General features: G+C 41.5%; 1 protein-coding gene across 5 annotated transcripts; it reads right to left on the minus strand.

Annotated features, from left to right (window-relative positions):
- Positions 1 to 1,016: 1,016 nt before the first annotated feature.
- On the minus strand, positions 1,017 to 24,761 carry U2AF1 (U2 small nuclear RNA auxiliary factor 1). Of its 5 annotated transcripts, none has more exons than XM_090061528.1 (9): positions 24,604 to 24,761; positions 17,785 to 17,872; positions 14,932 to 14,998; positions 10,837 to 10,886; positions 10,066 to 10,164; positions 7,177 to 7,310; positions 6,654 to 6,746; positions 6,061 to 6,123; positions 1,017 to 4,140 (listed from the first exon to the last, which is right to left on the minus strand). In XM_090061528.1, exons 1-9 carry the CDS (start codon positions 24,645 to 24,647, stop codon positions 3,990 to 3,992), a joined length of 789 nt encoding a protein of 262 aa, XP_089917654.1. In that variant the 5' UTR covers positions 24,648 to 24,761; the 3' UTR covers positions 1,017 to 3,989. The 5 variants fall into 5 exon arrangements, with proteins under 5 accessions (XP_089917654.1, XP_089917644.1, XP_089917663.1 ...); XM_090061518.1 differs by lacking the exon at positions 14,932 to 14,998 and adding an exon at positions 13,990 to 14,056 and having other exon boundaries at positions 24,604 to 24,760; XM_090061537.1 differs by lacking the exons at positions 6,061 to 6,123; positions 14,932 to 14,998 and adding an exon at positions 13,990 to 14,056 and having other exon boundaries at positions 24,604 to 24,760.
- Positions 24,762 to 24,975: the final 214 nt, after the last annotated feature.

The raw sequence follows: 24,975 nt of genomic DNA on the forward strand, positions 1-24,975 counted from the left end.
ATCAGATATTACAATAGTTAAGTGGCCATGGACAAGAGGGAAGTGTGTCAGCTGACTCATGGTAGGTAAACAACATCACTATTTCAAAACAGTACAGACCATATTTTCAAGGATGGGGATGCACTTCAGCCCATATGAATTCAGTTGACTTTCATATACAATGTCAATAACTCATCACAATTGGACACAAAAGAAATGTACCTACTTCCTCTTCAAGTGAATAAGTTTTGGTGACAAAGGTTCAAGTCAACTATTTTAAAATGTGGTAACTTATCAATTCAAACAGAACAAAAGTAAGTCTTTCTGTACACTTCCAGTTTACTTAGATGCCATGTTCATTTTCAGAAGAAAGAGAGGCCTAAAAACATTCCATAAGCCCAGAAAAAGCACTAAGCCCTGAAGACTTTAAAGAGATCTCATCTCTCTTTGGTGAAACTATACTTCTGTAGACCGAAGACAGGAAATTCAGATTTAACCTACCTGTGAAATAGTTTGAAATAAACAGGCGCAATGTGAGCAGAGGAATCAGGTGCACTCAGTGACCCTTGGCTGAAAAAGCAATTTAACAAGTTGTTTTGTACAAGGAACAAGTGTGCACTGGGCTTCCAACACACTAGTTACTCATTTGCTCATGCTGCCTCTGTACTGTATTCTGAAGTAAAAACAAGATCATCCAAGTTACGTTCTCTATAATCAAATATGAAGTTTTGAAGAAATCCTCCACCACTTACTCAAGTACAACTCTTTTTTTCTTAGAAAATACAGAAGACTTTCCAACAGATTGCTAGAAAAGATTGCTTTTGGATTTAGAAAACAAAAGGACATTTTCCAACAGGGTTTTTTTTTTGTTTTGTTTTTTGTTTTTTAAGATACGGAAGACATTACTTGGGAACGGGGATTCAGTGGTTTAGTTGTGAACTGGAATTTAAAGTTTGTGATCTCACAATAATCTGGATGATGTGGTTTTAAGGAGTACCTGACTAAAAGAAAGGGGTTATATTTCTATCACGTTCATGTTCAGTATAAAAAAAAATGCTTTATTTTGAACAAATTATCTCCATTTGGTGTTACAGGCTTAAAATACATCATATTCATGGGCAAGCAGCATTTCACAGAATAATCAGATAAGCCTAATACAAATAAAGAGGAAGCCACTTGGGATTATCAGTCTTAATTGGTCTAGTCAGACTTCAGGAGGTCCTGTATGCTGTCACTTATTTGAGGTCAAAGAAATCCATAAATTAACATTTCTGTTCAACAGAAGAGAACCTGACATTTGCAAGTATGAGAAATGGGTGTCTTTGGAAAAAAAAAAAATCTTATTCTAGGCTTTGAAGATGTGGGAAAGGTAGGCTGGGATAAAGTAACCTCTCTTTTAATTATTAAACCTCATTGGCAGCTTTAGATGGCTTGTGTAAATAATCAGCAAATGTACCTTTTGAAAACTTGCATTCAAAGTTTTACCACTAACAGGCAGTATTAGATTAATTGGAAGGCTTGACTGAAGACTGAGTGTATTGCATAAGTATTTTGTACTTATATACACAATATATAGTTCTATAATACTTGTATTTTGGTAGTTCAGCAATGCCCATACTATGCTAGACACTGCATATGTAGAGGAAGATTTTGCTGGACATTGAACTGTACCTAGAGAAGCACAAGTGCAATACTGAATCTCACTGAACGTGGGAATACATTAATGCTTTGTCCAACTTAGAGGCCAATGAAGGACTGTGTTAATAACTTGGTTTCAGTCTGTACCAATATTACCACTGAGGTCTTTCAGGCAGTGTGGAAGCCCTTCAAATGAAAGGAAGCTAGGATCTGATTTTCAATGTGCTTAAAAGCATAATTTAAATAATGAAGATATCTTTATATATCATATTAAAGATTCTGTTGCTTTTAAGGCATTAGTCTTAAAAAAACCAAACCCCCAAAACAAAAAAACCTTCAAAATCTAGTTAGTGGAAGCATTCAGCACAGGGCTAGGTTTAACTTGCATTCCGAGCTGGCCCAAAAGTTTATTTAGAAGTCAAGATTCTTAGTTCCCTCTGTCACTATTATTGAACTAGTTTCTAGTCCACAATGCCAAGTTCAAGCAAATTAAATCAACTCTTTAGGCTCAGGTTTTGGAGCTAACAAAATAAGAACTAAATGTGAATAGTCACTATAACCATGCTTCCATATTTATTACACTTTAAAAGAGCTGTTCCTCACATGTTTTTGGCAGTTTCAAGACAACCTACAAACACCAGTAAGAGTGTTTCCTCCTTTCTGAGAGCTATATAGTTAAATTGGGTATTTCTTCAGATTCCTACAGATCAAACTTTTATACTCGTTTTTTAACTGCTACATAAGCAGACAAGAATTCAATTTTGGCTAGGCAGCTTGCAAAGTCAGCTAACTGCAAAAGTTATTTAGCTTTTAGTATGTGCCAGCATCCTTGGTTATAGTTCTAAGGTCTTTAAGAGACACTAAATGACAAAATATGTATTCTACATGCCGTATCAATTTATAAGAATGTTTTACAATTGCAATGAAAAAACAGCTTAGACTTGCAATTAAAACTGCTCTTTCTGGGTGCATCTACACATGCACCTTATTTTGCAGAGTTGACTAATTAGTGCTACAATAAAGCATCACCATCTACACGTGTGCTGGTATTAGGGTGTAGTAGATTAACTCTGCTATAAGACAGTACTGTTGGGGACAGCACTTCCTTAGAGCAGAGTACTTAATTCTGCAAAAATGCATGTGTAGATGGTGACAGAGGCTGCGTGGGGCACAAGGGTGCAGGGTCTGCCTGCTGTCTAGCTCCACACTTTAGTACTCTCATGCCACTGGTCAGCCCTGACACTGTCACAGCCGCCCAGCGCTGACTCCTTGTGCCCTGTCACCTCAGAGCTGTTACCAAGCACACATGGAGATACCTGCTCCTAGGAGCAGCTGATTCCTGCATAAACTGAGCCAGAGTTTAATCACATCGTCTTAATAGCATGTGTAGATACACCCTTTGTCCATTAACTTGCTGTGCTATAAATGCAATAGGTAGGACAAACACTTTGAATCCATTTCAGGCATCTTGGAGGTGACAAAGGAGTTAGAGAAGAGACACTACTTTAAACTGGTGTCCAACTTACTGATTATTAAACAGTTAATGGATCTTGGAGCAAAAGACAGCTTCGATTCTTGAATTTTTCTTCTTAGATATCCTTATCCAGAAATTACCCTGCTGCATTCTGGCATCATAACGTGCTGACTTACTAGAGGACACTTCATAATTTTAAAGTTACACACTACACTAGATACATTTTCTTTCTAAGCTATTATCCAAGAAGTGTGTGTGTACGTATGTATAGAATCCCGAGTAAAATTTAACTATGAATTCTGGCAAAGCCAAGAGTAGTAACTCAGCTACTCTGCAGTGCTTAGAGAATAGGCTTTAGATTTTACACCAAAGAACTGGATTTATTGTAAATGCCACAGTCACAGTGATAGACAGTGCACAGACTTCTAGTAACAAACAAACATACATATTTTGTAACTAAGCATTTCTATTGGGTAAATAAAAGCACTTCGCACAGCCTTCCTTTAAATGTGCCTAAACTAACCTAAATAAGCAGACAGCATAGCAGAAAAGGAAAATTTAGGTGGGTAACTTTCTTAAGCAGTATATTTGCCCCCCCATGTATATAATTTATATTATATACATTCATTTTCATTAACAGTTCAATTCATACCTGAATGACTGGCACACCTCTAATACAATTGCCACCTTTTAACTCAAGCATAGTTAATTCCAGGTATTTGTCAAGATAGAGGAATGACAGTTAAAAAGACTTCCCCCACAAGAAACAAGTTACACAAAGAATACTGTATCACTACAAGTTTTTATTCAGAAGCCCTTCTTTAAAAAAATCTCATTACGAACTTGTTTGGTCAAACTACACCACTTTCTAGCAGACATACAGTAAAAATGGCATGGCTCAGAATCGACCAGATCTTTCACGGTCTCTTGACCGCCTCCTATCACGTTCCCGTCCTCCACCTCCTCCTCCGCCGCCACCACCACCGCCACCACGACCACGATCTCTGGATCTAGAACGACGTTCACGGGACCTTGACCTGGATCTATGCCTTCAAAAAAGTTGTAATACATAAATGTTTCACCACATTCAATACGACAGTAACATCCTACAGAGAACTCAAAGATCAACTAAAGCAGTAATAAGATAGCACTCAGGCAGGTGTGGTCTGCAAGACCACAGAAAGAAGTTCAATTGCAAGAGTTCACATGTGTAATGAAGACTGCTGTCAACTATTAGATATGGGGTAACCAACTTATGGCATGCATGCCACAAGTGGCACAGGCAGCTGCTTGGTGTTTAGCACGAGGCCCAAGCACCTCCATTCCACCAGGCCAGCCCGGGGTGCAAACTATCAGGTACATCTTTGAGGGGGCAAGGATGAGGATGGCACTCAGGAAGGGTCAGGGCACACCTATCAAAGGCTGGCAAACACTGTTAGATTTCTTGTCCAAATGGCGAGCAAAAGGCTCAGTGACAGCAAGATTCCTCCCTTTAACTGTACTAGTACATAACAGGTTGTAGTAGTAAGAAAAGGGAAAATCTTTACAGCCATCAGCAGGTTTTCCTGAACACAGCAAATCTACAGCCCTTTTGAAATAATTTTCATTTAACATATTAGACATCTCAGAAAGAATTAACCAGTCAATTCCTCTATTTCATACGCATACATTTCTTTGTTTACATGTATGCTGGAAATTCCTGTTTACAAGAGGCAGCCCAGATTTAAAAGGCCTCATTTTTTAAAATTAAAAAAAGTGAGGATTTTCTGTATCAATTTCCACAGTAGCAATGTACCCGAGTAACTAGCACATAGCCACTTCCTCTCCAGCCTTTACTTTCTCTACCACAGAGGAAGTCAAACAATGAGTTCTATCACCACAGAGAATGCAGATCTATGGACCCATGTTTCTTAGGGGCAGGAAGTGCACAGGTCACAAATATAGTAGGAAAAAAAGTTTTAAACCAACCAAAATATAAAAACCATGCATTCAAAGCTTTCAAGGGTATGCTATTTTATTTCGAAGTATGGTTCAGGGCTAACATAAGAACTTATATTCTGCGTTCACCCCAACTGCTAAACTTGCCAAGTTTATTATCGTAGAGGAGTTCAGTGATCAATGTGACGAAAAGACTGGTTCTGCTGTGATACAGGAGAAACTGGTGCCTTAAAAAGAAGGCATGCTTGTAGGAGGCAGAAAATGAAAGAAGTGCTCTGTGTTGACCATTTACTTTATTGCCCTTTGATTCTGAGATGTTTGGTACAAGCTTCAGTCCCATTATGGCTGAACTATTTGCATGATCCATTTAAAGTCCAATTCACAAACTCAAAAGGGAACAGGTTCCAAACCGTGCTTCCTTATAGCACAGCTCATTGCTAGTATGGGTCAACTTGGGTTTCACAGATGATTTATTTGCAGCCTAAGATAAGTAAAGTGGGGAAGGGAGGGAAGAACATCAAATTGCTGTTTGTGCTAACAGAGGTAGAAACTGGGATACTGGGGAACTGCTACATTCCAAGGCCAAATACAGACAAGTGAAAGTTCTCACTGCAGGAAGAGTGTTTGGCAAAGGGAAAAGAGGTCAAGATTCAGAAAAAAGTGACAATATGGCTCCTAAATTGATAACATTTTGACGTTTTATTTTAAAAGGTTCTTAGCGTAAATGTCGAAGCCGATACAGACATTAGCCTGCAATCTCAGATGGACTCATATTTAACTGGGGAATTCTCATTAAAGCAGTTACTCAACTTTTTTTTTTGCACAAACGATACAATGTATACTTTTTGCAAAGCACTTTCTAATCCCTAAAATACTCCAAGACATTTATAGCATTTTTAAACACTAGTTTTGTATATTTGAGGGGAACAAATAAAGTGTCAAATTGGTTGCAGTGGAAATTGAAGTCTTATGAAGAAGATGCATATTGCATTGATAGAAGCAGTATTAAATTGTCCACAAGGTAAACTTACTTCACATTCACCAGTTTATCAGAAGCTTCTTGCCATTCTGTGACGTTCACTTTCCTTTGCCACCTTTACATCAATCATAATAACTTCAGGTGTTTATCAAGACAGTTAAAGAGACTTGCTTCACAAAGATGCAAGTTACACTAAATATTGCATAACTACAATTTTAGTTCAGAAACTATCAATACTAGAACCCTTACCAAAGACAGGAACAGGAATACTAACTGTCATAAGTTTTGTGATGCTAGCATCAACTTGTGGTATGGCTAAATTTCAGGACATCCTTTCCAGTTTCTGCCCACATCCTAAATATAAACTCACAATCAGTTATGTGAAGCGGGAGACTTTCTTTCTAGATCCTCTGATAACACTAGCTTTGGTTCTTTAATTTTGTCATGAAGTAGCAAAAATAGCCAGAATGAAATTTTGAACATCTATGAATAATAGATGACTTTAAGGCATAAATGCAACAGGAGAGCAAGCAAAAGCTTAAATTCTTACGTTAAATCTTATTGTTTTGGTTAAAAATGTTTAGGAAATAAAACAGCTAAATTACTCCCATCGGTTGGAACTTAATTTCAATTACAGATACTCACTTCTTACGACGACGTCCATATAACTCACGTCGCAATTCTCGAGAAATGGGCTTCAAATGCATAAAGTTACAGAAGCCTCCTCGTGTGCACTCTCTGAAACAAAATTAAGAAAAAAAAAGTTAGCACAAAGAAATTCTTTCCTCCTTACACTGTCAATTTTTTGTACTAAATTAATTAGTACAAAATTTTGTACCAAGTCTGAGTGATTATTTAGCCATGTCCACTAATTTTAACTCTCATTTTTAATATCATTTTAACATCTGTTTGGTAAAACATTTCAGCTGGCCAGAAGTGGTAATTCAGCTTGACTGTGATTCACAGGAACTAGCTATGTGCCCCACATCTGAACGAGAACCAAAATTTATGGATACGAAGAGACCAAATACACATAGATACTACAGTCCATGAACTGCACTGACTCTGCATGTCAGTATTACTCTAAGGTTCTCCCCTGCATTTGTTGATTGCTTTGTTTTTCACGCAAGCTATTATGAAAAGAAAGTGTGGGGGGTTTTTTTTTTACCCCATTTCATATTGACGGCAGCAAGCTTCTCTGAAGTCAGTCACAGGAGAGAGCTCAGCATGAATTGGCTGCCCATTAAACCAGCGGTTGTTCAGGTCAATCACAGCTTTTTCTGCATCCTCTTCACGACGAAACTAAATAAAATAAAGAACCACAATGATTTCTCAAGAGGCTGCACAGAAATAGGTCAGTTATTCCCACTAAATCAATGACTGAGTACCCAGCAAGTCATTCAGAACGAACTAACCACTTGAGAATTTTTTTTTTTAACACCACTAGCCCACTGAAGCAAGTGCAAGTATGATGTGGCTTTTCACTAACTGTTGTTCAAAATGAGCCCAAACAGCCTAAAAAATTCTCTATTCCACGTTTTATTTGGCTTTACTTTTAAAGCACTGTAACTCATAAAGACATGAGTGCATTTGATTTAAAGAGCAAACAATATTAAGTAAACAGGCAAAAGGTCTGACAATCTTCTCTTCCCAGATAAGTATTAATTTACATGATTTTGCGGAATACTAATATTCAAGACACTAGTCTAGCAAGTATGCCACATACTGCCTCATTCAGATGCCTGAAAGTTACTGTCTACAAACATGAAATCAGCTTAAGGATATTTGATAGCTGATTTGAGCCCTAGTTATCCCCCAAGCTTTAAGGTTTATTAAAAACTTCTAAGCACACAAGTTGGGGATCATCCAAGTCAGGGGTGGGAAATTATTTGGGCCCATGTACCACATAGGCAGTTCTGGGGAGCTGCTGTGGGCTGGTCAGCACCCCCTCTCCTGCTCTGGAGCCCACATACGTTGTGGCTCCTCCCCACCACTGCCAACAGCGCACAGCCCCAGCCCTGACCCTGGCCTGCTCTGCCTTTCTAGGCAGCCCAGGCTGCAGTGGTGGCTCCTTCTGGCTGCCATTGCCACTGGCCCTAGCCCTGGAGTATTGGTGGGGACCCACACACAAAGCCCTGACCCCAGCCCACCCAGCTCCTGCTCCAGACTTGGCCCAGAGCGGACTAGCTGGAATATGCATGCACGGCCCTGACCTGGCCTGCCATGTGCCTACTCTGGACCACCCAGCCATGCTGAGCAGCAGCCAAGAAGCAGCATGGGGGAAACCTCCCACCCCACCACTGCCAGGCCCTTCTTGCTGAAGCTGCAAAAACCCATGCCCAGGCTGCCTTGCTACTCCTCTCCGCCACCTCTGGCTTGCCTGGCAGGGCAGCAGTGCCAGTGCAAAAGAGCTGCAGAGCAGCCCAAAAGCAGGCTCAGGGTGGCTGCAGCAAGAAGGGCCTAGCAGCAGCTAAGGGGAGGGCTGTTTTTCCCCCACACCCAGCAGCATCTTCTGCTGCCATCACCGCCGTTGCTGCTCAGCATGGGCAGGTGAGTATGGAGCAGGTGCGGGGTGGGACAGGGCTTTGTGCACATGCTCTGGGTGATCTGAAGCTGGGCTGCTCTGCTGGAGCGAGTCCGGAATGGACACAGGGCAGGCCAGGGTCGGGGCTCTGTACATGGGTCCCTGCCAGTACCACAGGGCTGGGGCCAACGGCAGCAGCAGCTGGAAGGAGCCATTGCCACCTGGGCTGCCTAGAAAGGCAGTCCAAATGCAGAGCCACTCCACCCCACCCTGCTGCATAACCAGAGGGCAGCAGGAAGTGCTGTGGGCCAGACTGCAGGTGGGCAGGGCGGGACCAAGGGACCCACTGGGGTCTGGACAAAGTCCCTCCTGTAGACCATATTTTGCCCACCCCTGAACTAAATATTTCTACATTTCAGTATTTGTAACACTGCCAAGGATGAAAAAGCAGGAAGCAGGCATATGATTTTTTGTAATTAATCAAACTACCCACAAGAGCACACAAAACATCAGACTCTCCCTACTCATGAAAAAGGGTGTTTGTGCCTAAAAGCTTGCAAAGAATAGTTTTTCAACTATTTTGTTTGTCTAACAAAAGAGATCACATTTACCCAAAGAATTCTGTCTGCCTACATCCTTACACCAACATGGCTACAATTAACAACCCTAAAGGTTAAGGGTAGCACCGAAAATTTGGGACACATTGAACACAGCCACCCTCATATTCAAGTAGCAATGGTGACTATCCAGCATTCGTGTTTTAAAAAACGTTAGGCTTGTACAAATACTGTTCATTTGTATGCTAAACAAAGAGATGACAGTTTGAATAGAGGCAACCACCATTATATGTGTAAATTAGCTTTATGCCCAGGCTGAGCAAGGTGAAAAGACTAAGAAGGTTATTTGCATTCCAATACTCAACTGTCAGCAAGACCAAAAATAATTTTTTTTTCAAGTAGCTGACAATTAAGCCTGTTTCTAATTTTCAGGTTTATATGGAAATTAGAGAAGTAGAGCTGGAAGGGACTTCGTGGATCACCTAGTTTAACCCCTCTCTTGAGGCAGATCATTCCTATTCAAACCACCCAATACAATCCATGATTTAAACTCTACAGAAGACTACTGTCAACTCTGATGCAACACAGATATAAAATCCTAATCTGCTGCATGTAGAATAGGTGAACCATGGCAGCTAAGTGGATTTGTCCAGCAATTACCATTTAACTGCAAATTTCTTAAGTTACTTTTACAGTACACACTTCTGGCAACTATATTCATTATAACAGGAAAAGGAGAAAATGGTCTTGTTTTCATAAGCAAAATTATTTTAAGAGTGCATCCTTTTTAAACTTTCTTCTATACCCCATAACATTTGCCTTTCCATTTTCCCTGGTTTGGATTCTCACTTCAACACATCACCAGACTGTAAAGTTATATGCTTTCATTAGAATGCTATCATGCTTTTGCAAATGTTAACTGTATGCATTAAAGAAAATCAGAATTCATGATATCTGTGGAGTTCCTGTGTCCTACCTTGACATACACATTTCCAACTAGATGGTCTCCAAGGTTATCACAAACATTCATCTCCTCAACTTCACCATACTTCTCTTCCATTTCTGTGAAGACCTCCTAAATATAGAAGAACCGATTGAAAAAAAATCTTGTGCAAGTTAAATAACTTCTCCGCATAAAAAGACAGATGATTAATGCCAAGTAGGAAAAACAGTTCTCTCTCTACATGCCTGTTGCATGGTTTTCTAGACATGCCTAGGCAACATCTAGCACACAGTGGCTATTACTTGGATAAAATAATGAACCATAAAAATTGTTCTTTTTTTGTATTTGGGAAACGTATCAGTGTTTTGGACTGCTCAAACGCACGTAACTTTAAGAAAGTAAAGTCGATCTGATGTTTCAGTCCACTTCATTTCCGAATTTATTCACCAAGACTGAAGTATATTTTGACGTCACATAGGTATAGGTGAACAAAGGGAATTATATTCTAGTCATCCATTAAGAACAGGTTCTTGGAACAAAATACTCTAGACCCCAGAGCCTTTGCAGGATTAGGTTCTCAATCCCCCTATTGAAGGTGAGGGGTTCATGAACAAATCAGGAGTATAATAAAGCTGCAGCTGTTTGGGGTTTTTGTTGTTGTTTTTAGTCTCAGACTGAAAGTTTACATTTTTGTTCACATCCCCCCCGCTTCCTCTGCAATAGGCATTGCCACAAACTACTCACTTTTGCAACATCAAGATTGTCTAAAGATTATGATTTATTTTAATCAGTAAGTTAACATACCTCAAAGAATTCATCATAATGTTCCTGCATCTCAACATCGCTCACAGCACCTGCAAATACCAAGTGTCATATTGATTAGAATGCATATTTTAAGTGATGAAAGGATTCTGAACATACTATACAATAAAACTTAAGAGAAACCAGAAGAAGCCATCTACTGGAGCATAACAGATGCCATGTAGCATGTAGCTAACCATTAGGAATATTAAGCATAATTGTGAGCAGCCTTGAGTCCCAAAAGAAATAGCTCAAAACGTAATATTAATATGGTCCAATCAAGACAAGTTTTAATCAGCATCTAATTGATAAACTCAGAATTTAAAGGGAAAGGACTTTGAAATATTACTCTGGTTAACAGTAGATTCCCACCCTCAATGATTTTACCTAAACTTAAGGCAAGTGATTTGTCATATTAACTGTTTTAAGGCATTACAATTAAGAATTTTCTTCCTACAGGAAGAGTTCATTTTAAGTTCTTCATTCCTTCAGTAGAAATACACTGAAGTTTAGGGAGAAACTGATGCGATTAAAACTGCAGCCTATCATTATCCAAAGAATGTGTTTAGAGCAGTTCCCAAAGTGATGCACTTTTCTCATGCCCTCAGTAAAGTGTGAAGCCATATGCTTTGGAACAGAAAGTATTTTTTCATTTAATTTTAACACCAATTTGTTTTTCATAATATTGCAGAAGTCTTTTAGCACAACAGAAGCTAGCCACATAGGCATTTTAGATATTTTTTATGCTCCTTTGCAGGTGAATTTCTTCTTACCTGCTGCTACAGAAACTGATGTAAGTTAAGTTTTGCTGATTTTTTTTTCAAAGCATTATGACTAGCAAAACAAATTACAGTCAATATTTCCAGTCCTATGGCATTTTATTATACATTTAAAAGCCATATACATTAAAAGCTAAACTGATTGTTTCCATCAGTTAAGCAGCTTAATTAAGATTAAGGGAATTTTAAAAGAGGCCCTGCATTTAAAACTTAAAGATGGATGCTTTTTATAAAATTAAAAAGTACCCCAATCAAGTAGTTCAGGCTCAAGACATTTAATCAATTTCCGAATTCAAAAGCAATTTTTAAGAGTCCTTTGGTTATACAGGAATGCACAACAACCCCATTTAGTCAATATTCACTACAGTTTAATAGCTAACCATATTCCAAGGGCTGTGCCAACAATGATGATAGCATACTACCACCTAGTTCGTTTTGTTTTAAAAAACATCAGGTTCCATAGGGAAAAAAAAAAGGGCATAATCAAGGGCATAATAAAATGTTTACAAAGTGGGAAATTGCTAAAATCTAGTACGGAGATCTCATTGTCAATTTAAGAGGCCATAAAACAGAAATACATGTCAAAAGTACTTGAGTGTTTTTCTAAGGTGGGAAGGGTACACATCATACACAAGACTTTACAAACATTCAAGAGCCAGGACTACCAGCCTCTCACCCTTGAGAAGCCCATCTATCAATTAAATCAGTCAAAAAACTATTACTGGTAAAAACTAAGGTTAATCCTTTACGACGACAATGAAAAGGAATACAGTCAAGCAACAATATAAGCATTAAAATATCTACCCAGGTTATCCGTTATAAATACATGCATTGTTTAGAACAGGGATAACATTCACAAGCCTGGGGAAAAGGGGGTTTCAGCAAACCCACTGATAACAGGGCTATAGCTCTACCACATCAGGTACAGTTAGGCTCTGCTAAGTAATTACCCATTTATCAAGATTTTAAAAAGCTAAAGTTTGATACCAACATTTAAATGCTAGTTTGGATAATGTTTACTTCAATTAGAGACTTTTGCAGAGTCTGGGCAAATATAATCTAAACAGCTCCACAGCAGGCCAAACTTTGACTTTGAGCAAATTAGTTACCAGCTCACTGAGAATTTAGCTGATGTGTAGGAAATACCCAATATCCATCCATAGGTTCTTAACAGTATACAAACACCACCTCACTGCTAGAATGAAAGGCCCAGAGGCCAATAATACTAAGGCTATACAAACAAGTAACTTATTCCATTTTTAAACAAATGCCCAGTTTGATAACTGTAACACTATAAGTATTTAAGTGCCCTTTAACAGGGGCAGTAATTTTGTTTCAAGGACAGTGGTGCTTATTCTACAAGACATTCATTTTGCAAATCATAGTGCCCATTCTGAAATGGGTCTGATTTCACAAAATGCCCAAGTATACGCTGGTAACTAATCTGAACTAGTCTAGGATTCAACGGTTAAAGGAATAGCTAAACAAAACTATTACCACACAGACAATGTCCAATTCATAACAAGGTAAGAGTTAGAAAAATACCACCCGTTCTTTTTAATTCTAAAGCTCGTGTCTTATTTTAGTGTAACTGATCAATTACGATACATTAGGAAGCACAGATTGACAATTATTAATGTCATTTCAGTTTACTTTTTGCCCATTTCCTACTTCTAGTAAAATCAGGAAATAATTTCCTAACACTACCCAAACAGCTTCCTTTCCTTAAGTGTACTCTTTATATTTTTCCTACTATATAGATATGCAACTCAGTAACCTGCTTTGAAAATTCAAATTCCAGAAGTCTTAAACATCTACCTAGCTAAAAGGACAACTACCCAAGAGTAGCTTTCAGCAGTCTAAATGCACCTTCCAAAGTAATCACTAAATGGAAGCTGCATCATTAGCCTAAGAAAATTTTTTGCATGCAATCTGAAAAGTTCCAAATTCAACTGCTTTTAATATGAATATAGGGTGGCTAACATGTTCAGAATGAAATTAGTGTAGTCTGTCCTACTTTTTGGACAGTAGAGTCTAATGCATTAGCATAAAACATACAGCAAAACATTTCTAGGATGCAAGTGGCAGGGAGGAAGGAGGGAAGGAGAGAGCAGTAGATAAAAACTGCTCTATAGGGGATACCATTTTGACCACTTTTTGTTTTAAAGCATGAGTATCCAAATTCTCCTCAGAAACAAGTTCTTGTGGAGGTGAGGACAAAAAAAAAAAAAACAAACAAAAAACAAAAAATGTTTGATACATTATGAAATGTGGTCAGTTTGATCCGTTAAAACTAAAATGGTAGACCAGCTTAAGTCGACACTGAGCTCTGACAATCAAGCCCAGGGAACCAGTGAAGGAACTAGTATGAACTTACAGCGCAAACCGTCAGCAGACTGGGAAGAGTTTTGAGGGTTACGGTAAATGTTCAAGAGGGCAATGGTCTGAAATACAAAACGCAACAACTTTATATTATGGAAAATAAATTTAACACGAAACTGGTTTCCTTTAGGTGATCGCTTTAGTCGAGTTCCAGGGCTGAAAGAGAGGTAGTTATAATCTCCTAAGAGGGAGACTTTTCCCTTAGCTGGTGGCCTTTCTGTATAAACCTAACGCTGTAAAGCAATAGAGATCTCATACTCCATTATTGTATTTTTAAAATTAAAAATATCTTTGCTCACCAATGTCATCATGAAGGAGTTAAGATAGGGTTGCACAAAAATATTTATATAATCAATGTCATCAAAATGTCACAGCAACAGCTATTATATGCAAGGTTTTAGGCATAATCATTTGTTTGAATCTGGCTTTATTCAATATTTTAATTTTTTTTAGAAACATCACAACCCACAAAATATATTGAAATAGAATAGGCTCTGTTCTATAATACAATAATTAGAGCACAATATGAAATCTCCATTCAAATTAAAAAGTGAAATAAAACCTGTAATTCTGGGCAACTTACCGTACATAATACATATACCTATGTTTTCATAGCATATCAAGAACTTGAGAAATGCCTGCAGTTTAATTACTTAAACAAAATTAGAATGCAACACTCAATGACAAGGTTTTAACAGCACATCAGCAAATTTTGAACTGAGAAGTCCAACTTGTTTACTCTCTTTAAAACAGACTTGTTGCACTCTAATTGCATACATTTAACAAGTTCTTGATATGTGTGCAAGAAGAGTTCCATCACTTGTCCTGTTTGCAACAGCTTTATGTCAGCAGCTCAGAAGTCAACATTGTTTTCTCAATTAGGAGTGGGCTCTTTAACACCATTCTTTAAAAAAATTTCTCCAACTGTGGGACTTACAGTGTGAGCCGTCAGCCGTCTGTGCACTGTTTTGGGGGTTACGATAGATGTTTTGAATCAAGATGGTCTGCGGGGAAAAAAAATAAAAAGGGGAATTCTACTGGCTGCTGTGCATATAATAGACAATTGCAAAGAGACAACTTGTTTGCAAACAGCTAAAAATAAAATTTTATTCACAAGATTCCCTTTTTTATTTGTGGAATATCTTCTGAAATAGCATCTCAACCATCATATTATGAAAACAGTTAAATTAACCACCAAGAAAGAGCTGTGTACATTTTTTCTAGTGAAGTTTCCCAAAGACAAGATTTGGTAGTGATTATTTGACGATGAGTTCATGACAGCCACAAAACATCTTGAATAAAAGATGTTGTTATATATTTTCTTGAACTTTGATTTTGCCAGATTTGTTACCATGGGCCTAGAAAAAAGTTGTAGTCTGTAACACATGCACAGTATTGCATACAATACCTTAAATGCTTAAAATATTTTCTCAGACACCATCAAGGTATACCATTTTGCTTCAACAAGCATTTTCTTGGTGGATTCTCTGTTTATATAATATAATAGTTTAAAAAATGTCCACGTTTTCCGATCCTTCAATTAAGGACAATATCCTTCTAGCCCTTCTGCTTTTACTTGAAGAATTAGACCAGGCAGACTTGAAACCTTACATTTGTACCGTTCTTCTTAAAATCAAGTTGTCTGAAAAAACAAACCATGTTTAAGTTAGTAAACTAACATTACATAAAATTCCAATGTCCACATCACTGTACGTAGCTCAAAAAGATTTAGTCAATTACTTTAAAGTGCAAGTTTACAATTAAAATTAGCATGACTTTTCATCCCCAAATTAATTTTACTAAGGCAGTAAAAAATTATTATTTAAAACATGGAGCCAGCAACCTATGTATGGTGGTCCTACAATATGATAAGGGACATGCTAGGTGATGGCTATAAACCTTCCGAGTCATAGAGACTATGTTGCTGCTCACTTGCCAACATTTCTCAATGCCACCCAGTGGTAAGAATATATACTGTCATAATTAAATTGTACACTGATTTTATCAACACGGCACTCCCAAAACAATGTCTGCACAATGAGCACCCCATTAGTAAAATCTGTTCATCTATTTTCTATCACAGCTGATTTCTATTACCTCCATAAATAACTAATTCCAAAAAACAGATCAACTGCAACTGTCAGATTCATTACCAGCATCACAATCTAGCATGTCTGCAAAGTGCAGCACTACAGACACAGGTCAGTGATGCCACTAAAAAACTGTAACAAGCCCAGCAATCCACTTAACTGCCATTCCTTTTTATCACTTCCAGCAAAAGGAAATCTCTTATCAGCACAGAAAAACTGATTTTGCTGGTAAAAAAAGAGGCTCTGCAAACTTATTTAGAGACCCAACATGGAAGGTAACTATCTATTTCTAAAATTACGTGACAGGAAGTCAGTGGCAGAGTTGGAAATTAAGTCCAGGTCTCTAAATAGGCTGGCATATTAGCCTCAGTAAATAAAACAAATAATTTAAGTCTCTCAGATGATACTACAGTAAAAGCTGTGTTAACCAGCACCTTACAAGCCGGCATCCTCTATTAACCAGCACACCAGCTTGTAAGGTAAAAGCGAAACTGGAAGTGCCTACGGTGGCACTTCCAGTTTCGCCGAGCCCCCATGGCCCAGGGCAAAGCAGCCTGTGCTGGGTTCACCTCCCTGTCCCTTGGGGCCCATGGGAGGGGCAGCAACACCCCAGACATGGTGGGAGAGGTGGTGGCCTGAACAGGCAAAGATGCCTGTTCGGGCCTCTCAGTTAACTGGCATATTTTGTTATCTGTCACCCATGGGGATTGGGGGGTGCCGGGTAACAAAGCTTTTGCTGTACTTAGTTTAACAAGTTTGCGGGAACAATTTTAAAGCGGCTACTTGAAATGGGAAAACTCTACTTTAACTGAAGTATGGGAAGCAATTCCCCTTTGTCATAGCTGAGGCATATTAGCAGGGGACTCCACTGTTGCATATGCTACATTTATAGGAATAAAGTCAATAAAAATGTTCATATGCACCAAAACAGTTTTGATGAGTATGAAAATTATTTTATTGACTTTAACAAATACAGGAGAATCTTTTGTGTGCTGTGACAATCAGCAGTGATAGAAAACAAAATAGAAAAGCTTAAATAAGAGGTTCAATATATTAATTTTTGCCAGTGTGGAAGAGGTTCTTTGAAAATTGTAGTATTAATAAACGTGCTGTAAAAATAAATAAATACAGATATTTAAGCCCTATTTTGCTGCTAACACTAGTTCAGCCAAGGGCAGGATAGTCTGTATGGTCAACTAGTTTAGGTCCATACACAGGTAGACAGACACTGCTGAGAAACCATTCTTCCACACCCAAAGTGCCGGGCAAGTCCAAGCCGAATGTTTACAGCCTGGGTCAGAGATCAAGAGACAATGAGGGAACTGTCTCTTTCGTTCATGTCAGAGGAAAGTCCTAATTGGCAAACAAAAAAGAACTTGCGTTCTTTTATTTGGGATTGGTGCCACTGTTTGTGATATAACCAGTTTGGGATGGTTTAAGTGCCTACACATCATCGAGAAGGCACACTCACCTGAAAGTTAGCACTGGTTGGTCTCTACTACAGGCAAGCTTACAACAGCATCGCTTCCTGCAGCCATTAAGGGTGACAGGAGACAATTAGAAATGCTGGGAGAAGAAAATTGGAACACCCCCAGAAAAATCCCATAAAAATTGGGGCCAAAACCAAACTATTTAATTTTGAATGTTATAACTATTATTTTAAAGAAACATATATACAAGTTCTATTAGAAGACACAAACCTGGCTAAATGTTGGCTTATTGTGTAATCGAGAACATCTGTCTCCATGACGACAAGCTCCAATTTTGAAATAAAATGAACAGTTGACTCTGCAACAAACACAAAAGATAATTAGTTGCCTATAAAAAAAATCAAAGTGAGACTACATTAATCTGCAATTAGCAAAACATGCATAGTAGCTTGCAACTTAACCCTGAAGTCCACAATTACTTGTTGAGCAAGTCCAGCAACTGGACTAGCTGACATGCAACCATTCTCCTTTCTCCACCTAGTCCATGAACAGACTGATCAGAACAGCCTAGAACATGGAGATCATCTACAACCTAAGGTTTATTCAGCCCCTTATTGTTGCATTCAGCTCGTCAGTGGGAAAAGACCCTGATCAGCAGGATGATCATTTCTTTCTTCATTTCAACACCTACACAAGCCTCCCATGTCTCTTTCTCCTTTCCAATCCTTATATCCCTATTTATCATGCAGTTTCACGTTTCCTCTTCCCCCGTCAGCTTCATCCCGTTCCATTTTTTGATCCTAAGGGCTAAAAGATCATCTATTAAATACCTGAAATTTCAAAATGTCAGTACCGAGGCTTTAGAATGAATACTTTGAACAAAACTAATAAAGGACAGAGCAAGAAACACATCTTACAGTCATGCTTTCAGAAAGTCTGCAGACTCCACAAGTTAATCAATTTACACCTGAAGGATTATAGTCAGTCAATCTGGAATATAAAAGCCTGGGCTATGTCTACATAAGGAAGCCACAATAATTATAATACAGACATAGTTCAATGATACTACATCTTACTGTGGACTACAAGAATCAATAGCAAGGTGTTTTATGCCAGTATATTTCCATCTAGTATAACCGCAAGGCTTAATCACACTCCTGCCACACACACACCCGCCCACCCACCTGTGGTTCCACTGCCATAACTTTCAAATGTACAGAAGCTTAATTTAAAATGAAAGCTGAGATTGTACAGAATCTGTTAAACCTACATGTGGTGTATGCAGTTAAACCTAAGGGTTGGCAACATATAGCCCATGGGCTGCAAACCTATGGAGCTGGAGAGTTTTGCTTGTGCTTGTGTTCACACCCAGGCCAGGGCAGCACAGCTTCCACCTGTGCCCACACCACTACCATTTCTCCTTGCCCCCTGCCACAACTGGCAAGAGGGCATGGCTTTCAGCTGGTGGGGAGCTATGCCAGGATTAGGCAGCTTGTAGCTGCACCCCTACTTCAGCAGAAAGCAGTGGGAGAGGTGGTGGGAAGGAAGCTGGGAGAAGCAGCAGCACCCATGCTGCAGGCAGGGAACAGGAACTTGAGAAAAGTAAGCAGTAGCAGCAGACATAGCTGCCAATGGCTTTGCCCTGGCATGGGTGCAAGGACCCCCCCCAACCCAAAATTTGCCACAGAAGCTGGCCAGCCCACATCAGACCTGAGCCAGGTTATTCCAGCCCACAGTTGGGCAAAGGCTGGTGGCTGCTGACCAAGCAGATAAGATCCAGACTATGACAAATACGGCTGATGCCACTGCTTTAACTTAAATCCATAACATGCAATTTTATTTAGACGGTAAAATGATCCAAGGCCATTCTTTTGCCATTTGAAAAGAAAAAAACAACCTGCAGGGGTATGGAGCCTTGGATATCCTATTATGACAAACTGATGTAAACCTTGTCTTGACTTACGCATGTGTGCGCACGCGGGCAAATCTATATGTTAGTTTAAACAAGTTCCCTGAACAAAATAAGCAATAGGAACTTGTTTCCAGAACTACCATATTTCACAGAGTACAAGTCGAGGTTTGAAGTCTAATTATTAACTATTAAAATTCAACCGTGACTTACACACCATATCACCATCCCCTGCAAGCAGCACCAGGTTCAGTGCCCAGCTGATGCGGCCCCATTCCCTGTGAGCAACACTGGTGCAGTCCAGGCAACGCTGCTCATAGGGGATCTGGCTGTGCCAGCAGAGCCCAACTCCAACACTGTTCACAGGGGATGGGGACTCAGTGCTGAGCTGACATGGCCCCATCCCCTGTGAGCATCACTGGCTTGGCAACACCAGTGCTGCCTACAGGGGATGGGACTATACGAACTGAGCACTGAATCCAGCCCCATCCCCTGCAAGTGATGCTGGGCTTGGCAGTGTCACTTGCAACAGTTGGCCAGGCTCAGCACTTGGCTGGTGTGGCTCCCCTACAAGCCTGGCACTGCTCACAGGGGACAGGACTGAGCTTGGCGCTTGGTTGGCATGCGCCCATCCCCTGCAAACCTGGCACCACTTACAGGGGATGGGGCCGGGCTCAGTGTTTGGCTGGGGATGCGGTGCTCGTAGGGGACAGGGTTGGGCACAGTGTTTGGCTGGCATGGCCCCATCTCCTGCCGCTTGCAGAGGATGGGGCTGCACCAGACGAGCACCAAACCTGGCCCGGACTTATACACCATGCGTATGAAAATCCTTACCTTTCAAAATTGGAAAGCTGGGGGTTGACCTATACACCATGAAATATAATATATCTACATTAGGCTTTGCTGGGATAGGGACTGCCTCCTCCCTTACTTCTCAAATCCTCAAGATCAGCTGAGAGCAACCCTCTGAAAGGTCCACCTGTGCACCAAATTCATTTAGCAAGACTACGTGGGAAGCTGTTCGTGGTAGTAACTCCTCTGCTTTAGAGGCATCCCCCACTCCTCCCCCACTGAAACCCATTAAGAGTCCATAACTAGACATCTTATGCCTGCTATGGGACAGGGAGATCCGGGTGATGGGGATCCCCTACCCTCCATAAATGCTGACCTCGTGAAGGAACACCTTGAGAAGCTGGATACCCTCAAGTCAGCCGGCCCTGACAATCTGTACCCCAGGGTACTCAAGGAGCTGGCGAGCGTTATAGCCCAGCCCCTGGCACGGATCTTTGAAAACTCCTGGCGCTCTGGTGTAGTGCCTGAAGACTGGAAGAAGGCCAATATGGTGCCGATCTTCAAGAAAGGGAGGAGAGTGGATCCAGCTAACTACAGGCCCATTAGCCTGACTTCTATCCTGGGGAAGATCTTAGAAAAGTTTATTAAGGAGGCCATCCTTGAGGGACTGGCCCAGGCTAACATCCTAAGGGATAGCCAGCACGGGTTTGTTGCAGGTAGGTCTTGTTTGACCAATCTCATTTCCTTCTACGACCAGGTGACCTATCACCTGGACAAGGGAGAAGTGATTGACGTCATATATCTTGACTTCAAAAAAGCCTTTGATCTGGTATCCCACAATCACCTCTTAGCCAAACTGCCCAGTTGTGGCCTTGGCTCCACCACGATCCGCTGGCTGGGAAACTGGCTCCGTGGTCGGACCCAGAGGGTTATAATCGATGGCAGTCACTCATCGTGGTGCCCTGTGACCAGTGGGGTTCCTCAAGGCTCTGTCCTGGGACCCATCCTGTTCAACATCTTCATTAATGATGTGGACATTGGAGTCAGGAGTGGACTGGCCAAGTTCGCCGATGACACCAAACTTTGGGGCAAAGCATCCACGCCAGAAGATAGGCGGGTGATCCAGGCTGACCTGGACAAGCTTAGCAAATGGGCAGACGAGAACCTCATGGTGTTTAACACCGAAAAATACAAGGTTCTCCACCTTGGGAGGAAAAACCTGCAGCATCCTTATAGGCTCGGCAGTGCTACGTTGGAAAGCACTACTGAAGAAAGAGACTTGGGGGTCATCGTTGACCAGAAGATGAACATGAGCCTCCAATGCGATGCTGCGGCTAGTAAAGTGACCAAAACGCTGGCTTGCATCCATAGATGCTTCTCAAGCAAATCCCGGGACGTCATTCTCCCCTTGTACTCGGCCTTAGTGAGGCCGCAGCTGGAGTACTGCGTCCAGTTTTGGGCTCCACAATTCAAAAAGGATGTGGAGAAGCTTGAGAGAGTCCAGAGGAGAGCCACGCGCATGATCAGAGGTCAGGAAAACAAATCTTACGACGACAGGCTGAGAGACATGGGACTCTTTAGCCTGGAAAAGCGCAGGCTCGGGGTGATCTGATGGCCACCTATAAGTTTATCGGGGTGACCACCAGGATCTGGGGGAACATTTGTTCACCAGAGCGCCCCAACGGATGATGAGGTCGAACGGTCACAAACTGCTGCAAGACCATTTCAGGCTGGACATAAGGAAGAATTTCTTTACTGTCCGAGCCCCCAAGGTCTGGAACAGCCTGCCAGCGGAGGCGGTTCAAGCACCTACAATGAACACCTTCAAGAGCAAATTGGATGCTTATCTTGCTGGGATCCTATGACCCCAGCTGACTTCCTGCCCTTTGGGCAGGGTGCTGGACTCAATGATCTCCTGAGGTCCCTTCCAGCCCTAATGTCTATGAAATCTATGAAATCTTCTGGATGTGGTACAAGATCTTTATTTTGGCAAGCTTTTTGCAAGTGGGATTAAGTATTGGGGTAGTGTTTGGGGAGCTGTTTCATTTTCATATTTTATCTGTTGCTATCATTTATTGTAAGCTGCCCTGAGGCTATTTTGGGGGAGGAGTGCCATATAAATCAAATAAATAAGTGAAAAGATGCATCATTTAAAGGATGTGATTTTTCTTCCATATATTCCTTATCCTTCCTGATGTAATTAAACCACCAAAATTTTCTTGTCTTGAACTTACCACTAACAACTTGGGTTTCAAGCTAATAAATCACTAGTAAGAATGTCAAGGTTTATATTTATGAGTGGGGAACCCCAGGAAGCTAAATGTCAGTTTCTGCCATGAGACTACAGAGCTTTTTAAAAACATTTTTCAGCATCCTGCTGCCTCCCCAAGAAACAGTGGTAGTGAAGGCAGAACACTTGTACTTCCAGAGATATAAGACCTACCCTGGACAGCTTTTCTTTAGCATCTGAAAGGCAATTAGCACCACACTACAACTGTAACCTCCTAGCCTGATTTGGCAGGCTGCAGTAGTATGCCAAACTACTGTAACCTAATCAGGGAAGGACTTTATTCCTTAAAACTACTTTGCTTAGGAAAGATCTGTCCCATGGGGGAGGCAATTAGATAGGATCAGTAGAAAACTTCTCTGTATGGCTAATATGGCCTATGTGCATGTATGCAAAGTATATGAACTTAGAAAAAAGGTTATTTTTCTTTACCACTACATTAGTAACTTATGTGGAAGAGAAAGAAAGGTAAAGCTGCTCATACGCTAGGTCCCTCATACTCTTCACATTAACTTTGGTACTCTCCACAGCTGTTTCTAAGGCTCCTGGTACACATTACATATATTACGCAACTAACTGTGCAATCCCACAGCACATGCAGACTGCCTACACATGCAAAGTACTTATCACACCATTGACTGGTTAATCCGGGCAATCAACGTAGGCCGCAAGTGCAAAGTAAGGATCAGATGATAAAAATGACCATCTGGTTACCTACAGCCAACCAACTACAAAGTTAATGCTTGAAATGGTGCACCAACTCCATTGCTGGTTTCTACCTGGTTTGAATATGAATGTGTGGCAGGGCCCTAAAGAGCACAACTTGTTGCCAAGTAACTAAGTAACTGGAAAATTTCAATACTGCAGTTCCAGCTGCCAACTACACAGGGAAAAAGCAAACTGGAAGGCTTTCCTCCTAATGGGGTAGGGGGTGTGCATGCTACACAGCCAAAGCCAATACAAAGCATTCTTAATAAATTCCCCTTTGCACGGGCCTGGGAGATATTAGCAGGACCCCAAAATACAGAGCGAGTCTAAGGTTGCTGACTCTGTCTGAATCTATTTGGGAGGTTTTATCACACGGTATAAAGACATTGACTGATCTACTGTACTGTACTCAGGAAGGCAAATGCACACAACTATTACATTTAAAAAACCAGACTACTATACAAATCAGATTCAACATTTAACATTAATTTTAATAAACACTGTATCACTGATCTTCTGGGAGACTCCCAGCAGTTTCCTGGAGATTTATATCAAATTTCTGGAGACTCTAGGGAAATCCTAAGCAAGGCTGCAGGGTTGGAGCAGTAACTTCTCACGGTCGGCCTAACACATGGTACATGTAAAAAAGAAGTGCAAAAATCTCGAACTCTGGGTTTAGAAATGATACTTTTTTATGAGACCAACTGAGAATAATAAAACACATCATCTCTGAACCAAGAGTTCGAGATTTTTGCAATTCTTCTGGTCTCAGACCAACACGCTGGCACACATCAAAGATCATTTCATTTCAAACACACCCCTGGGGGTGGGGAAAGAAAGGAACAAACCCAATGTAGGCAGAGCCCTGATACCACTAATAAAGACGAAGTCAGTCGGCATTTATTCCAACACGGGGCCGGGCGGCCAGGTCTGTGCAGCCCCAGGCCTGGCCCCGGGTTCTTCCTACGGGCGAGGAGACCCCCACGAGGCTTAACCATTCCCCCACCCCCAACGCACGCGCTGCCCACGTGGGGCCAGCAGCCAATCCCCAGCGGGCGGTAGAGCAGCGCGCGCGGGAAAGGTTCCGCCGCACCCGCATGGCAGGGGGGAGGGGGGAGAAGAGGAGCGCAACTGCTCCACGCATGCGCATGGACTCCACCCGCCCGGGTGGGGGCGGGGACGCTGGGCCGCGGCGCGCGGCGCACGAGGGGGGGCGGGGGGAGGGGTAAGGAAGGCGCGCGCCACAGCCACAGCCTAGTGACCCCCCCCCCGTGGGGCCGGGGAGCAACGCGAGATGCGTTCTCCACACTGCACCGGCGCTGGGGGAGAGGCGCTCTGCCCGCCCTCCGTCACGAGTCCCGAGCCCAACCGCCGCCTGGGCCCCGCCACTGACTTGTCCTTCTCGGTCCCGAAGATGGAGGCCAGATACTCCGCCATCTCCTGCCGCTCGCCCGACCGCCGGCCAGCCCGGCGCCGACCGAGTGCGTCACACGCAACGCGCCGGAAAGAGCTGGTTTCGAGCTGGAGTGGGAGGGGGGAAACACGCTGTACTCAGCGCATGCGCCTTTGTCTGTTCGTTCTGCCCCCGCCATGTCCGAGCCGGGTGGGCGGGGCATCTGGGAGGAGACGCGGAGCTGTCAATCATCACTCGCCCCACCCCTACGTACAATGATAATGTCGGCATAGGGGTCGGTAGTTCCCCATCACTGGGGACGTTCGTGTAGTCCTGGTCGCCGTATAGCTAAAAGGGTATTGCAGAAAAAGG

Source organism: Crocodylus siamensis, chromosome 1 (assembly GCF_052110815.1).
Source record: "Crocodylus siamensis isolate JL-2025a chromosome 1, ASM5211081v1, whole genome shotgun sequence".
NCBI classification, from domain to species: domain Eukaryota; kingdom Metazoa; phylum Chordata; order Crocodylia; family Crocodylidae; genus Crocodylus; species Crocodylus siamensis.